This window comes from Sebastes fasciatus, chromosome 21 (genome assembly GCF_043250625.1).
Source record: "Sebastes fasciatus isolate fSebFas1 chromosome 21, fSebFas1.pri, whole genome shotgun sequence".
Classification (NCBI taxonomy): domain Eukaryota; kingdom Metazoa; phylum Chordata; class Actinopteri; order Perciformes; family Sebastidae; genus Sebastes; species Sebastes fasciatus.
The window spans coordinates 20799624-20817169 of NC_133815.1; the positions used below are offsets into that span (position 1 = coordinate 20799624).

At 42.5% G+C, this 17546-nt stretch overlaps 2 protein-coding genes and 1 long non-coding RNA gene across 8 annotated transcripts; all 3 read right to left on the bottom strand.

Annotated features, from left to right (window-relative positions):
- Positions 1-2162: 2162 nt before the first annotated feature.
- LOC141759678 (uncharacterized) lies at positions 2163-5155 on the bottom strand. The gene is made up of 2 exons (XM_074621951.1): positions 4781-5155; positions 2163-3215 (listed from the first exon to the last, which is right to left on the bottom strand). The coding sequence occupies exons 1-2, from the start codon at positions 4845-4847 to the stop codon at positions 2584-2586; spliced, it is 699 nt and encodes a 232-aa protein (XP_074478052.1). The 5' UTR covers positions 4848-5155; the 3' UTR covers positions 2163-2583.
- Positions 5156-8719: 3564 nt separating this feature from the next.
- LOC141759748 (uncharacterized) lies at positions 8720-12316 on the bottom strand. 5 transcript variants are annotated; one of them, XR_012592183.1, is made up of 4 exons: positions 11877-12316; positions 10742-10983; positions 9335-10622; positions 8720-9102 (listed from the first exon to the last, which is right to left on the bottom strand). It is a non-coding gene; the product is annotated as an uncharacterized LOC141759748 (long non-coding RNA). The 5 variants fall into 5 exon arrangements; XR_012592184.1 differs by having other exon boundaries at positions 9335-9899; positions 10340-10983; XR_012592185.1 differs by lacking the exon at positions 10742-10983 and having other exon boundaries at positions 11881-12316.
- A 1969-nt stretch (positions 12317-14285) lies between these two features.
- Positions 14286-16796, bottom strand: LOC141759516 (uncharacterized). 2 transcript variants are annotated; one of them, XM_074621654.1, is made up of 2 exons: positions 15987-16386; positions 14286-15068 (listed from the first exon to the last, which is right to left on the bottom strand). In XM_074621654.1, the coding sequence occupies exons 1-2, from the start codon at positions 16027-16029 to the stop codon at positions 14437-14439; spliced, it is 675 nt and encodes a 224-aa protein (XP_074477755.1). In that variant the 5' UTR covers positions 16030-16386; the 3' UTR covers positions 14286-14436. The 2 variants fall into 2 exon arrangements, with proteins under 2 accessions (XP_074477755.1, XP_074477754.1); XM_074621653.1 differs by lacking the exon at positions 15987-16386 and adding an exon at positions 16638-16796 and having other exon boundaries at positions 14289-15068.
- Positions 16797-17546: the final 750 nt, after the last annotated feature.

Below are 17546 nucleotides of genomic sequence, written 5' to 3' on the forward strand. Positions count from 1 at the left end.
CGGACTCTGCGTCTCTGTGTTGAATTTGCAGAGGGTTGACATGAGGACTTGTCCGTCTGCTCCGTAGTCGCTCACCCTCCAGCGGTTTCTCAGCTGAGTGCCGTCGGAGCGGTAAACAAGGGAGACAGAATCTCTGTAAGGACTACTTACCAGTCTGTTCACTCTCCTGGTGACGTTTCACAGCAGAGTTGGTCTTCATTTAAAAGTCAAAACGTCTTGGCTCCCAGGTTTCTATCCTTCACAACCAGCCTCGTGTTCATCACTCTGTCCACAGCTGGTTGGTCCAGTTAGCTGGGCGAGACGTGCAGGTGGAGTCAAAGCCATCCCTGATTTATACCAAGCTGTCTCTGTCCTCTCCCTCTCCTTCTGTCAGTCAGTCTGTCCTCTCCTGTTCGTCCTGTCTGTCATTGGTGGATAGGCTGTGATTCTCTTTCCTCACTGAGCCTGACGCTTGATCTCAACTGATGATGAGTCAGCAACAATAAATAAAGTTGGAGGTGTTTCAGGAGGTGAGTTCCCCATGGCTCCCTTTAAATTCACCATGTCAGACACACAGGCCGGCTCCAAGAAATAAAGAAAGGTGCAAGACGCACCGGTGCAAGACGCACCGGTGCATGACGCACCGAAAACGCTGACCTGTGTGCTACATCCATGATGAACAAACTATTTACATATGTACAATCTTTACCCCTCAGACTGTATGTCTACAGGGGCCCCAGTACAAGACGCTACCAGGGGCCTCACCGGCCCAGCCAGACGCACAGGCCGACCCTGAGGAGTAAAAGATAAATGTCTCTTATGGAGAGACCCCGATGCAAGACGCAACCAGGGGCCTCGCCGGCCCTGCAAGACGCACAGGCCGACCCTGAGGAGTCAAAAATAAATGTCTCTTATGTCACGCTGGTGGAGAGACCCCGGTGCAAGACGCTACCAGGGGTGTTGCTGTCCCTGCCAGACGCTCAGGACACAAACATGGTCAGTCACATGCAGGGTCTTTCAAGTCATCCCATCACACTCTGAGGCGTTTCTCTGGCAGAGACGGACGGCCACTGCTCCCTCCCTCAGCGACCTTTCTCTTCTGCCTCGGAATCGGACTCGGACTCGGACTCGGACTCTGCGTCTCTGTGTTGAATTTGCAGAGGGTTGACATGAGGACTTGTCCGTCTGCTCCGTAGTCGCTCACCCTCCAGCGGTTTCTCAGCTGAGTGCCGTCGGAGCGGTAAACAAGGGAGACAGAATCTCTGTAAGGACTACTTACCAGTCTGTTCACTCTCCTGGTGACGTTTCACAGCAGAGTTGGTCTTCATTTAAAAGTCAAAACGTCTTGGCTCCCAGGTTTCTATCCTTCACAACCAGCCTCGTGTTCATCACTCTGTCCACAGCTGGTTGGTCCAGTTAGCTGGGCGAGACGTGCAGGTGGAGTCAAAGCCATCCCTGATTTATACCAAGCTGTCTCTGTCCTCTCCCTCTCCTTCTGTCAGTCAGTCTGTCCTCTCCTGTTCGTCCTGTCTGTCATTGGTGGATAGGCTGTGATTCTCTTTCCTCACTGAGCCTGACGCTTGATCTCAACTGATGATGAGTCAGCAACAATAAATAAAGTTGGAGGTGTTTCAGGAGGTGAGTTCCCCATGGCTCCCTTTAAATTCACCATGTCAGACACACAGGCCGGCTCCAAGAAATAAAGAAAGGTGCAAGACGCACCGGTGCAAGACGCACCGGTGCAAGACGCACCGGTGCAAGACGCACCGGTGCAAGTCGCACCGGTGCAAGTCGCACAAGTGCATGACCCACCGAAAACGCTGACCTGTGTGCTACATCCATGATGAACAAACTATTTACATATGTACAATATTTACCCCTCAGACTGTATGTCTACAGGGGCCCCAGTGCAAGACGCTACCAGGGGCCTCACCGGCCCAGCCAGATGCACAGGCCGACCCTGAGGAGTAAAAGATAAATGTCTCTTATGGAGAGACCCCGATGCAAGACGCAACCAGGGGCCTCACCGGCCCTGCCAGACGCACAGGCCGACCCTGAGGAGTCAAAAATAAATGTCTCTTATGCTGGTGGACAGACCCCGGTGCAAGACGCTACCAGGGGTGTTGCTGTCCCTGCCAGACGCTCAGGACACAAGCATAGTCAGTCACATGCAGGGTCTTTCAAGTCATCCCATCACACTCTGAGGCGTTTCTCTGGCAGAGACGGACGGCCACTGCTCCCTTCCTCAGCAACCTTTCTCTTCTGCCTCGGAATCGGACTCGGACTCGGACTCGGACTCTGCGTCTCTGTGTTGAATTTGCAGAGGGTTGACATGAGGACTTGTCCGTCTGCTCCGTAGTCGCTCACCCTCCAGCGGTTACTCAGCTGAGTGCCGTCGGAGCGGTAAACAAGGGAGGGTGTTAGCCTTTGCGCCGGCTCTGCCAGACGCACAGGCCGACCCTGAAGAGTAACAAATAAATGTCTCTTATGTCACGCTGGTGGACAGACCCCGGTGCAAGACGCTACCAGGGGTGTTGCTGTCCCTGCCAGACGCTCAGGACACAAACATGGTCAGTCACATGCAGGGTCTTTCAAGTCATCCCATCACACTCTGAGGCGTTTCTCTGGCAGAGACGGACGGCCACTGCTCCCTCCCTCAGCGACCTTTCTCTTCTGCCTCGGAATCGGACTCGGACTCGGACTCTGCGTCTCTGTGTTGAATTTGCAGAGGGTTGACATGAGGACTTGTCCGTCTGCTCCGTAGTCGCTCACCCTCCAGCGGTTTCTCAGCTGAGTGCCGTCGGAGCGGTAAACAAGGGAGACGACTCTGGTCACAGTCCTGCCATCAACCTCGACGCATCGGACGTGGTTCCTGTGGTCCCCCATCAGGATTCCCAGATCTGCTCTCTCAGGAATGCCTGGAGTCAGAATAGTTGGAAGAGTATGCCCGGGAGGGGGAGCGAGCACAATCAGACCTGGCGGTGCTTCCTCTGGAGGAGACGGTCTGGTGTTCTCTCTATGCCTCTGCCTCCGCCTTGCGAAGGGTGTGGCCACGCGACGTACGCGTAACCTTCCCCTGTGCGGGACTAGAGGAAAGTCATTGAAGCCTGTGATGAGGTTGTGGTACATGCACACAAGGGACTCCCCCATGGACTCCACGCTGGCCCTGCTCAGAGGACGGTTCCTCAGGTTGGTGACTACCAGATGAAGGACTTGTCCGGGCCGAATCAGAGAAGCTGAATGGAGAGACAAGGAAAGGAAAACATTAGTCACATTATAGTCAGGATGACATGATTGGACTAATTAAAGCCCAGATTAACAAGTCAGAACAGCTTTAAACACAGTTCACATCATTTCACACAGAAGAACATAAAAACATCTTATTGTGGAAAACCTTATTAAAGATTATTGATGTGGTTCAAGCCCAGCATGAATAATGTGAAGACAACACGACATCAAACAGAACACAATCCAAATTCAGTTTTGTAAACATTAAAAAATGTTTCTTCTGTTAGATTTTGACACCTACACATACAAGTGACATAAGAATGAACTACTATTTAAATATCCTTCAGATTGACTGTCTGCCTCTCTGACAATAACATGTAAAATATGCTGTCAATTCTATACTTTGATTTACATTCATGATCAAATCAAAAGATGAAATTGTAACTTTCCCTGCGAAGCTGAACTTGTTTAACATATCATAACAGAAAAGCTCAATTTAAAAACACATGTTATCTGGTGTTGTGTGCAGAGTAATTAACATCTAAGCTCCATGTTTCAAGCAGGCTAACTGTCAAACTGTGATGAATTAATACAAACCATAATATTTATATTATATATATATATATATTTCTGACACATGGGGACAATACAGCAGTAATAACGGAACTGAGGGACTTCAAGGTCATTATTATATATACATATTACATTAACATTAAAAACTAATGTCCTTAAACTATCATATTAACGAAGCTATAGTCTGTTTAAGTCACGGTTGCATCACATCCGTTTCCCATAATAACTCTACTATACGTGACTAGTGTTTATTTATCAATAATTAGGAATGTGGTGCGCATATTAAAACATATTTAATCCTCGAGGACACTTCAAAGTTAACTAACTAGCTAACTTTTCTTAAAAACCTACCGGCTAGCTTCAACAACGAAAACGTGCTCACTAACTCCTTCATCCAGATATAAACAACAACAACAGGCCCAGGTCGACCACTCTGACGTCACACGTCTGTCTCTGACGTCGTTATAATAGCTGACGTCGTTTCCGTGGCAACAAGCTCAACTTTATTTTAGCATTTATTAAAAAATGGCCCAGTCGCCATCTTTGTCCTAAACTTTCAATGTTAAACTCGAACAAAAGATAAAAAACACTTTGTTTGTTTCATATCTGTGATATGAACGCCTCAAAAACAATCACTCAATCACATTATTCATACTGTTTTCCACCTTTAGTCTACATTATATGGAGATAACAAGTTAATTGATTTGTTTTTGCTGTTTTGGGGAAATATTTTCAACCAAACACAATTAAATAACTAATTATAAATATTAAATAATATATATAATAACAATATATATATAATATTATATATATATATATATTTATTATTATTATATATAATAATAAATATATAATATATAAATATATATAAAATAATATTAATATAATATATATATAATATTTATATATAATAAATCTAATTATAAATATCATATACATGTATCATTTAATTTATTATCTTCTATCATGCTCTATTTAATAATGATATCTAGCTATTTACCATATCTGTCATCCAGCAGACGCCGGATGCTTGCAGACAGCAGGTAGATCTCACGCTGGAAGAACATTGTTTTCTCTCTCTTTCTCTCTTTCTCTCTCTCTCTCTCTCTCTTTCTCTCTCTCTCTCACTTCTAGATGTCAAAGGTTCAGTACAGATGTTTTCTTGCTTTCAAAGTTTTCACTTTTCAACAAATCGACACTTTTGTTCCACAGTTGATGAGTTTTCACTTCACTTCACTGTCAGAGCTCAGGTGCAGAATGAGATTAGAACTGAGGCCTCGGCTTTTATAGGAGACCCTAAATGCGTCATTACGCATCACCTTGACTACCAGTGACACGTTGCTGGCGTGGGCTCTAATTAGGAAACTAATATGGGATTTAATTAAGATAAGATAAGATAAGATAAGATAAAATAAGATATTCCTTTATTAGTCCCGCAGTGGTGAAATGTGCAGAGTACAGCAGCAAAGGGGATAGTGCAAAAAAACAAGATGCATCAGCTAACACAAAAAAGAGCTAAACAAAGTGTATCAAAATATGAACCATTTAAATAGAATGAAGTATAAAAATAGGAGCAGTATATACAGTATTGACAATAAACAGACTATTAACAAAATTGCACAAGTGGAAAATTATATTGCACAGTGAGAATGAAATGAAATTCCACCTGAAAATATTGCACAGTATGAATTACACCTGAGTAGTAATAATGATAATGATATTGCACAGTAATTATACAGTGTAGTGCAGTTATTGTCAGTTTTTTGGTGTGTAAGTGTAAGTGGTCTACTGGGAGCAGTGCTGGTTGTGGAGTCTGACAGCTGCAGGAAGGAAGGACCTGCCATAGCGTTCCTTCACACAATTATTATTATTGAACACATGCTCATTAACAGAGGTACAAACATACATAGACAATTGAAAAAAAGAAGACAAACAAAAATAATTACATATACATTTCATAATGCCAGAGTTTATGCTATATACATCATGTTTAATAATAATTTAAAGGTCTTAATGGCTTGTTTTGTTTTTAACATTGGGTAAGATGGTGCTATATTGTTTTAATTCATTAATAGATTGCAGGACAGTTGTCTTGGCTCCTGACCATTTTTTCTTATGAATATGACATTTTCCAAAAAATAATTGTATGATATATACAGCATGCTATTTTCAATCTTATCTTGACTAAAATATAGCATTACATTTGACATATTTATTTCTACATTCATCTTAAGTTTCTTTTGTAGAAAGTCAGCTACATCAATCCAGAGCATTCTTCGAGCCGGTCGTGTGACGTTAACATGTCTTCATTGACCTCTGACACGGTTCCTTTTTATCAGCTACATTTTGTGTAGGCTATTTATTAGGTAATGCAGATTAGAAATAACTATGAATTCATTTTAAAGTTCCCCAGATTTATTCACATCCTGTATCACCTTCAAGCATTGGTTGAGTTGTGTGTGCCTCTCATATTCATTTTTTAATTAAAGATGGTGTTTTTGACTCAAGTAACTTTAAGCCTATAGCCTACCTCGTGACCATGAACAGGATAGTTGAGAAAATTAACGGGTGTGTCTTTCACGTTCCCTTTTAAATAATAGCCTATTTTAGTTGTTTGCATGTGTATTAATACATATGTAATAATTAGCCTGTTTTACATCAGGCATTTTGACTTGGCAGGTAAACCACAGGTGTAACCATAAACATTTTTCTTTATAGGCCTTTTTGCTGAAGTGAACGAAACGTTTTATAGGCCATTACTACTACTAATAATAATAATAACAATAGAGCTGAATCGATGCTGTACCTAATCATGCCTCACATGAGGTCAGTTAAGAAATGTAGAAACACTGAAATATGTAAATGTAGATTTGTAGAAATGTATCACTAAATTAAGGATATTTATTTAGTCCTGTTACCTGATTAATTACCAACTTTTCTTTTCTTTTCTTATTTATATTATATATTTATAATTCATTCTAATCATTTCTATATAAATTTCAGTGTTTTTATATTTGTATATTATTTTATTCAAATATGAAATCAAATCATTTATTTATCTACTTATTTCAGGATTTATTTATATATTTAGTTAGGCTATTTATTTTTTGATGAATAAGTCATTCTGTCCTCCTGCAGTCAGGGACAGAGAGGGAGGAAGAAAGACGTCAGAATAAAGCACTTATACGAGCCAATTGTGGAGACACAAGTGTCCTCCATGTGTATTACGTCTATTATTCTATTATTATTCTATGATTTCCGTCTGCTGAGACACCTAAAAGCGAAGATGTTTCTTCCATACGGAACCCCCCTAGGTCCCTAGGAGAACATTTTATTAATTAGTTCCCTCAAGCTAGTAACTCGTTCCCTCAGTCTGACAGTCAAGTCTGTCTTGACTGTCAGGAATCATTGGAGGAAGAGCACTATGAGGTAACTCGTTCCCTCGAGTTACTAACTTGGGGGAACAAATTAATAAAATGTTATCTTAGGGGTGTAGGGGGGCTCAGTAGGACCCAAATGCAGACAAAGTGGGCAGACAGGAGAGGTGATAAATCAGTGATTTATTGCCAAAGTGAAGGTTTATATTGGCTCACAGGCAGGAATCATGATGCAGACAAGATCAGGTAAAGGTTTAAAACAGGCAGGTAACAGGTTTCATAAAAGAAAACTAGAAAGGCAAGAAGCACGTTAATGCTGATGAACTGGCAGGAGATGAGTGGAAATGAGCCTGTACCTGTTAGAGCCACAAGATGGAGACATTACAACAGGGAACATTACTAACCAACAACTAAACCAGCCAACATAAAACATCAGTACAACAGCCTTATTGCTTACCTCATTATGATCAGGTGTAATTTCTCCCCCCCCCCCAGAGAGGGTTAGGAATATACTCCTGTCAAACCCTCACTCACAGAGGAGGAGATCTTTGGTGAAATCAGGACTCTTGAACTGGGTAGTGTGCTGCTGGCACACATCCTCACTCTGATGGCCTACAACACAGCATCCTTTACTTCCCCACGTTCCTCCAGCCTCCTATCCCAGCTCACAGCCTGGTGACCTGTCCAGGCTGTGAGCTGGGATCGGCTCCAAAGTGAATGGAAAAATAAATGGAAATCTGGATCCTCTGTTCTCAAAGATGATGTCTTTTTATTTTACATATCCCACGTAACGTATTTCAATACTGATACTGCTGACAATATCTTATTCTCATTGTGTTTTCAGCCCAACTAACTCTTTAGCAATTTATCAAACTGAGGGTACATAATGTGTTTATCTGTTAATGATTTTAATGATACCAACCATTCACTGCATTTTCCAGGACAATGGTGTGAGTGTTTTTGCTTGTGATTCTGCTTGAAAATGAGCTTTTCTTCTCTTTTTTTCAAATTGTTAAAAATATAAAAACGTACTAAAAACAAACTGATGGCCATTTCTGTGTATCCTTTGATATCTGATTTCCTATCAGTTGTCAGAAGTATTTGAATTATTACAAGCTGTGGTTTAAATGTTCAGATCTTGAGATTTCTTATGCATCAAACTGAATGAGAAGATGATATTTATATTAATGAGAGCCCTTCGATGATTTAGGCTTGAAGTAATCTGTGTCTGACAAACAACACATGAAGTTTCATGCAGACTTTTACTGTTTAAACCCACTTCATCACTCAGACTTTATGTACTGCAGTGATGGAAATAGAGATTATTATTAATGTGACACTGAAACCTTTAAAAATACTTTTCTGCTCTACCTTACCACTATGTTGTAACTTTAGATGTGACAATGAGTTGTATCTTTGACCTTTTATACTTGTAGTATGTGATTCATCCTGATTATTATTGGATGGACTGAACAGATCAGAACAAATACAGTGGTTAAAATGTTCAGTATGTAATCAGTTTCCTCCAGATGTCATGAGTATCAACACAAACACACTGTAACTTCACATGAAGAATAGTTTATTAAAGACAGACAACAGCTTTAACACAAATATAAAGGACGTTCATCATGTGAGTACACAGATTGAACGTATCAGAAGGATTCATTCATTGTTGATTGAAGGAACTCCTGACATGTTAAAGCTGACACATGGAGCTGTGACACTTGAAGACTTGAAGACTTTGTGGAGACCTGGGGTCTGTACTACGAAGCAGGATTTGGCGTTAGCGAGGTAACTTCAGGGTTAACCCTTCAGGGTTTTCCGTCCTACGAAGGTGGTTCACTTCTTACCGGGGTAGATCGCCATGGTAACTTATGCTGAACAGCTAATCTGCTGAATTATGTTTTAATATTTATTTATTTTACTTGCCCAGATGAGGACACATCTGGAAATAGATAAAGACAGACAGAACAGTTCATCACATCAGCAACATGGTGAACATATTACATATTTATTAGTATATTCATGCTGGTAACATTAAATAAACACATGTTTATCTTTTTAAAAAGAAGGGTAAGAGGGAAGATAAGGAGGGCAGAGAAGAGGGAATAAGAGTTCATCACATCAGCAGCGACTTCAAATAAAAGTATAAAATCATTAAGTAAATATAGACTCACCTGTTTAAAGGTGAGAGTTCACAGTGCATCCTTCTCTTGTCTTGTGTCATGTCATTTCTTCTCCTCTCTCTCTAAAAGACAAATAACAGATAAAAGGGGAAATAACAGTTAATAACTACAATATAATATCTATATAATATATAATATATAATAATATTATAGATAAGATAAATATTATTTTATTGTATGATATTATAGTATATAATATATAATATATTATATATTATATACTATAATATCATACAATAAAATAATATTTATCTTTTTAAATGAGAGAATAAAAGAAAAAAATATCTGATAAAAACACTGAGTAAATGTCTACTTATCTTTTTGAAGGAGAGGGTTCACAAAACATCCTGTCTCGTCTCTGGTCTGGTCTGGTCTTGTTTCTTCCTCGTTTCCTCTCCTCTCTCTCTAAAAGATAACAGATAAAAGGGGACATAACAGTTAATAACTTCAGCAGTGGCTTCAAACAGAAGTATAATATCATACAATAAATTCATATTTATCTTTTTAAATGAGAGATTTAAAGAATAAAATCTGAATAAAATATCTGATGAAAACACTGAGTAAATGTCTACTTCTCTTTTTGAAGCAGAGGGTTCACAAAACATCCTGTCTCGTCTCTGGTCTGGACTGGTCAGGTCTGGTCTCGTTTCTTCCTCGTTTCCTCTCCTCTCTCTAGAAGACAAAAGACAAACAAAAGGAGACAATAATTAATAAACTACAGAAGAAGTATTTATCTAAAATAAGAATTCTGATAATAACTTAAAAAATATATATATTTCTCTTTTTATATGAGCTGGTTGACGGTGCATCCCGTCTCCTTTTCCTCTTGTCTCGTCTCAGCTCCTCTTGTCTCTCTCTAAAAGACAAATGGCAGACAAGGGGAATAAACGTTAATAACTACAGCAGTGGCTTCTAACAGAAGTATAATATTGCACAATAAATGAATATTTATCTTTTTAAATGAGAGATTTAAAGAATGAAATATCTGATAAAAACACTGAGTAAATGTCTACTTATCTTTTTGAAGGAGAGTGTTCACAAAACATCCTGTCTCGTCTCTGGTCTGGTCTCGTTTCTTCCTCGTTTCCTCTCCTCTCTCTAAAAGACAAAAGACAAACAAAAGGAGACAATAATTAATAAACTACAGCAGAATTATTGAACTATATAAGAATTCTGATAATAACTTAATAAATGTATATTTCTCTTTTTATATGAGCTGGTTGACGGTGCATCCCGTCTCCTTTTCCTCTTGTCTCGTCTCAGCTCCTCTTGTCTCTCTCTAAAAGACAAATGGCAGATAAGGGGAATAACAGTTAATAACTTCAGCAATGAGGCACACAGAAGAACTGTTGATCAAAACAGGAATTTTCATTATCAGAACAGCAAATAAATGTGTACCAGTATTTATCTTTTCAAATGACTTCGCAGTGCATGCCATCTCGTCTCGCGTTGTCTTGTCTTGTCTCGTGTCATGTCTTGCCGTCTTGTGTCATGTCGTGTCATGTCGCGTCGTGTCATGTCGTGGTGTCGTGTCATGTCATGTCGTCTCGTGTCGTCTCGTGTCATCTCGTCTCCTGTCGCTCGTGTCGTGTCGTGTCGTGTCGTGTCGTGTCGTGTCGTGTCGTGTCGTGTCGTGTCATCTCGCCCCATCTCTCTTAAAGACAAACAGATCAGGAGGACAACAGCTAATACTTTCAGGTGTTTGGAATATTTTGGGACATCTCACTGCACCATGAACACAACATATTTCACTTTTAGAATCACAGGCCGACCCTAAGGAGTAAAAGATAAACGTCTCTTATGGAGAGACCCCGGTGACGCTACCAGGGGCCTCGCCGGCCCTGCCAGACGCAAAGGCCGACCCTGAGGAGTAAAAGATAAATGTCTCTTATGGAGAGACCCCGGTGCAAGACGCTACCAGGGGCCTCACCGGCCCAGCCAGACGCACAGGCCGACCCTGAGGAGTAAAAGATAAATGTCTCTTATGGAGAGACCCCGGTGCAAGACGCAACCAGGGGCCTCGCCGGCCCTGCAAGACGCACAGGCCGACCCTGAGGAGTCAAAAATAAATGTCTCTTATGTCACGCTGGTGGAGAGACCCCGGTGCAAGACGCTACCAGGGGCCTCACCGGCCTTGCCAGACGCACAGGCCGACCCTGAAGAGTAACAAATAAATGTCTCTTATGTCACGCTGGTGGACAGACCCCGGTGCAAGACGCTACCAGGGGTGTTGCTGTCCCTGCCAGACGCTCAGGACACAAACATGGTCAGTCACATGCAGGGTCTTTCAAGTCATCCCATCACACTCTGAGGCGTTTCTCTGGCAGAGACGGACGGCCACTGCTCCCTTCCTCAGCAACCTTTCTCTTCTGCCTCGGAATCGGACTCGGACTCTGCGTCTCTGTGTTGAATTTGCAGAGGGTTGACATGAGGACTTGTCCGTCTGCTCCGTAGTCGCTCACCCTCCAGCGGTTTCTCAGCTGAGTGCCGTCGGAGCGGTAAACAAGGGAGACAGAATCTCTGTAAGGACTACTTACCAGTCTGTTCACTCTCCTGGTGACGTTTCACAGCAGAGTTGGTCTTCATTTAAAAGTCAAAACGTCTTGGCTCCCAGGTTTCTATCCTTCACAACCAGCCTCGTGTTCATCACTCTGTCCACAGCTGGTTGGTCCAGTTAGCTGGGCGAGACGTGCAGGTGGAGTCAAAGCCATCTCTGATTTATATCAAGCTGTCTCTGTCCTCTCCCTCTCCTTCTGTCAGTCAGTCTGTCCTCTCCTGTTCGTCCTGTCTGTCATTGGTGGATAGGCTGTGATTCTCTTTCCTCACTGAGCCTGACGCTTGATCTCAACTGATGATGAGTCAGCAACAATAAATAAAGTTGGAGGTGTTTCAGGAGGTGAGTTCCCCATGGCTCCCTTTAAATTCACCATGTCAGACACACAGGCCGGCTCCAAGAAATAAAGAAAGGTGCAAGACGCACCGGTGCATGACGCACCGAAAACGCTGACCTGTGTGCTACATCCATGATGAACAAACTATTTACATATGTACAATCTTTACCCCTCAGACTGTATGTCTACAGGGGCCCCAGTGCAAGACGCTACCAGGGGCCTCACCGGCCCTGCCAGACGCACAGGCCGACCCTAAGGAGTAAAAGATAAATGTCTCTTATGGAGAGACCCCGATGCAAGACGCAACCAGGGGCCTCGCCGGCCCTGCAAGACGCACAGGCCGACCCTGAGGAGTCAAAAATAAATGTCTCTTATGTCACGCTGGTGGAGAGACCCCGGTGCAAGACGCTACCAGGGGCCTCACCGGCCTTGCCAGACGCACAGGCCGACCCCGAAGAGTAACAAATAAATGTCTCTTATGTCACGCTGGTGGACAGACCCCGGTGCAAGACGCTACCAGGGGTGTTGCTGTCCCTGCCAGACGCTCAGGACACAAACATGGTCAGTCACATGCAGGGTCTTTCAAGTCATCCCATCACACTATGAGGCGTTTCTCTGGCAGAGACGGACGGCCACTGCTCCCTCCCTCAGCGACCTTTCTCTTCTGCCTCGGAATCGGACTCGGACTCGGACTCGGACTCTGCGTCTGTGTTGAATTTGCAGAGGGTTGACATGAGGACTTGTCCGTCTGCTCCGTAGTCGCTCACCCTCCAGCGGTTTCTCAGCTGAGTGCCGTCGGAGCGGTAAACAAGGGAGACAGAATCTCTGTAAGGACTACTTACCAGTCTGTTCACTCTCCTGGTGACGTTTCACAGCAGAGTTGGTCTTCATTTAAAAGTCAAAACGTCTTGGCTCCCAGGTTTCTATCCTTCACAACCAGCCTCGTGTTCATCACTCTGTCCACAGCTGGTTGGTCCAGTTAGCTGGGCGAGACGTGCAGGTGGAGTCAAAGCCATCTCTGATTTATATCAAGCTGTCTCTGTCCTCTCCCTCTCCTTCTGTCAGTCAGTCTGTCCTCTCCTGTTCGTCCTGTCTGTCATTGGTGGATAGGCTGTGATTCTCTTTCCTCACTGAGCCTGACGCTTGATCTCAACTGATGATGAGTCAGCAACAATAAATAAAGTTGGAGGTGTTTCAGGAGGTGAGTTCCCCATGGCTCCCTTTAAATTCACCATGTCAGACACACAGGCCGGCTCCAAGAAATAAAGAAAGGTGCAAGACGCACCGGTGCAAGTCGCACAAGTGCATGACCCACCGAAAACGCTGACCTGTGTGCTACATCCATGATGAACAAACTATTTACATATGTACAATATTTACCCCTCAGACTGTATGTCTACAGGGGCCCCAGTGCAAGACGCTACCAGGGGCCTCACCGGCCCAGCCAGACGCACAGGCCGACCCTGAGGAGTAAAAGATAAATGTCTCTTATGGAGAGACCCCGATGCAAGACGCTACCAGGGGCCTCGCCGGCCCTGCAAGACGCACAGGCCGACCCTGAGGAGTCAAAAATAAATGTCTCTTATGCTGGTGGAGAGACCCCGGTGCAAGACGCTACCAGGGGCCTCACCGGCGTTGCCAGACGCACAGGCCGACCCCGAAGAGTAACAAATAAATGTCTCTTATGTCACGCTGGTGGACAGACCCCAGGGGTGTTGCTGTCCCTGCCAGACGCTCAGGACACAAGCATAGTCAGTCACATGCAGGGTCTTTCAAGTCATCCCATCACACTCTGAGGCGTTTCTCTGGCAAAGACGGACGGCCACTGCTCCCTTCCTCAGCAACCTTTCTCTTCTGCCTCGGAATCGGACTCGGACTCGGACTCGGACTCGGACTCTGCGTCTCTGTGTTGAATTTGCAGAGGGTTGACATGAGGACTTGTCCGTCTGCTCCGTAGTCGCTCACCCTCCAGCGGTTACTCAGCTGAGTGCCGTCGGAGCGGTAAACAAGGGAGGGTGTTAGCCTTTGCGCCGGCTCTGCCAGACGCACAGGCCGACCCTGAAGAGTAACAAATAAATGTCTCTTATGTCACGCTGGTGGACAGACCCCGGTGCAAGACGCTACCAGGGGTGTTGCTGTCCCTGCCAGACGCTCAGGACACAAACATGGTCAGTCACATGCAGGGTCTTTCAAGTCATCCCATCACACTCTGAGGCGTTTCTCTGGCAGAGACGGACGGCCACTGCTCCCTCCCTCAGCGACCTTTCTCTTCTGCCTCGGAATCGGACTCGGACTCGGACTCTGCGTCTCTGTGTTGAATTTGCAGAGGGTTGACATGAGGACTTGTCCGTCTGCTCCGTAGTCGCTCACCCTCCAGCGGTTTCTCAGCTGAGTGCCGTCGGAGCGGTAAACAAGGGAGACGACTCTGGTCACAGTCCTGCCATCAACCTCGACGCATCGGACGTGGTTCCTGTGGTCCCCCATCAGGATTCCCAGATCTGCTCTCTCAGGAATGCCTGGAGTCAGAATAGTTGGAAGAGTATGCCCGGGATGGGGAGCGAGCACAATCAGACCTGGCGGTGCTTCCTCTGGAGGAGACGGTCTGGTGTTCTCTCTATGCCTCTGCCTCCGCCTCGCGAAGGGTGTGGCCACGCGACGTACGCGTAACCTTCCCCTGTGCGGGACTAGAGGAAAGTCATTGAAGCCTGTGATGAGGTTGTGGTACATGCACACAAGGGACTCCCCCATGGACTCCACGCTGGCCCTGCTCAGAGGACGGTTCCTCAGGTTGGTGACTACCAGATGAAGGACTTGTCCGGGCCGAATCAGAGAAGCTGAATGGAGAGACAAGGAAAGGAAAACATTAGTCACATTATAGTCAGGATGACATGATTGGACTAATTAAAGCCCAGATTAACAAGTCAGAACAGCTTTAAACACAGTTCACATCATTTCACACAGAAGAACATAAAAACATCTTATTGTGGAAAACCTTATTAAAGATTATTGATGTGGTTCAAGCCCAGCATGAATAATGTGAAGACAACACGACATCAAACAGAACACAATCCAAATTCAGTTTTGTAAACATTAAAAAATTTTTCTTCTGTTAGATTTTGACACCTACACATACAAGTGACATAAGAATGAACTACTATTTAAATATCCTTCAGATTGACTGTCTGCCTCTCTGACAATAACATGTAAAATATGCTGTCAATTCTATACTTTGATTTACATTCATGATCAAATCAAAAGATGAAATTGTAACTTTCCCTGCGAAGCTGAACTTGTTTAACATATCATAACAGAAAAGCTCAATTTAAAAACACATGTTATCTGGTGTTGTGTGCAGAGAGTAATTAACATCTAAGCTCCATGTTTCAAGCAGGCTAACTGTCAAACTGTGATGAATTAATACAAACCATAATATTTATATTATATATATATATATATTTCTGACACATGGGGACAATACAGCAGTAATAACGGAACTGAGGGACTTCAAGGTCATTATTATATATACATATTACATTAACATTAAAAACTAATGTCCTTAAACTATCATATTAACGAAGCTATAGTCTGTTTAAGTCACGGTTGCATCACATCCGTTTCCCATAATAACTCTACTATACGTGACTAGTGTTTATTTATCAATAATTAGGAATGTGGTGCGCATATTAAAACATATTTAATCCTCGAGGACACTTCAAAGTTAACTAACTAGCTAACTTTTCTTAAAAACCTACCGGCTAGCTTCAACAACGAAAACGTGCTCACTAACTCCTTCATCCAGATATAAACAACAACAACAGGCCCAGGTCGACCACTCTGACGTCACACGTCTGTCTCTGACGTCGTTATAATAGCTGACGTCGTTTCCGTGGCAACAAGCTCAACTTTATTTTAGCATTTATTAAAAAATGGCCCAGTCGCCATCTTTGTCCTAAACTTTCAATGTTAAACTCGAACAAAAGATAAAAAACACTTTGTTTGTTTCATATCTGTGATATGAACGCCTCAAAAACAATCACTCAATCACATTATTCATACTGTTTTCCACCTTTAGTCTACATTATATGGAGATAACAAGTTAATTGATTTGTTTTTGCTGTTTTGGGGAAATATTTTCAACCAAACACAATTAAATAACTCTAATTATAAATATTAAATAATATATATATATGATAACAATATATATATAATATTATATATATATATTTATTCTTATTATATATAATAATAAATATATAATATATAAATATATATAAAATAATATTAATATAATATATATATAATATTTATATATAATAAATCTAATTATAAATATCATATACATGTATCAGTTAATTTATTATCTTCTATCATGCTCTATTTAATAATGATATCTAGCTATTTACCATATCTGTCATCCAGCAGACGCCTGATGCTTGCAGACAGCAGGTAGATCTCACGCTGGAAGAACATTGTTTTCTCTCTCTCTCTTTCTCTCTCTCTCTCTCTCTCTCTCTCTCTCTCTCTCTCTTTCTCTCTCTTTCTCTCTCTCTCTCTCTCTCTCTCTCTCTCTCTCTCTCTTTCTCTCTCTCTCACTTCTAGATGTCAAAGGTTCAGTACAGATGTTTTCTTGCTTTCAAAGTTTTCACTTTTCAACAAATCGACACTTTTGTTCCACAGTTGATGAGTTTTCACTTCACTTCACTGTCAGAGCTCAGGTGCAGAATGAGATTAGAACTGAGGCCTCGGCTTTTATAGGAGACCCTAAATGCGTCATTACGCATCACCTTGACTACCAGTGACACGTTGCTGGCGTGGGCTCTAATTAGGAAACTAATATGGGATTTAATTAAGATAAGATAAGATAAGATAAGATAAAATAAGATATTCCTTTATTAGTCCCGCAGTGGTGAAATGTGCAGAGTACAGCAGCAAAGGGGATAGTGCAAAAAAACAAGATGCATCAGCTAACACAAAAAAGAGCTAAACAAAGTGTAACAAAATATGAACCATTTAAATAGAATGAAGTATAAAAATAGGAGCAGTATATACAGTATTGACAATAAACAGACTATTAACAAAATTGCACAAGTGGAAAATTATATTGCACAGTGAGAATGAAATGAAATTCAACCTGAAAATATTGCACAGTATGAATTACACCTGAGTAGTAATAATGATAATGATATTGCACAGTAATTATACAGTGTAGTGCAGTTATTGTCAGTTTTTTGGTGTGTAAGTGTAAGTGGTCTACTGGGAGCAGTGCTGGTTGTGGAGTCTGACAGCTGCAGGAAGGAAGGACCTGCCATAGC

Coding starts and splice junctions, on each gene's coding strand:
- LOC141759678 (XM_074621951.1), bottom strand. CDS start 4,847: ATGTTCTTCCAGCGTGAGATCTACCTGCTGTCTGCAAGCATCCGGCGT. Junction 3,216..4,780: donor TCTGCTGGATGACAGATATG/GTAAATAGCTAG, acceptor CTCTCCATTCAG/CTTCTCTGATTCGGCCCGGA.
- LOC141759516 (XM_074621653.1), bottom strand. CDS start 16,704: ATGTTCTTCCAGCGTGAGATCTACCTGCTGTCTGCAAGCATCAGGCGT. Junction 15,069..16,637: donor TCTGCTGGATGACAGATATG/GTAAATAGCTAG, acceptor CTCTCCATTCAG/CTTCTCTGATTCGGCCCGGA.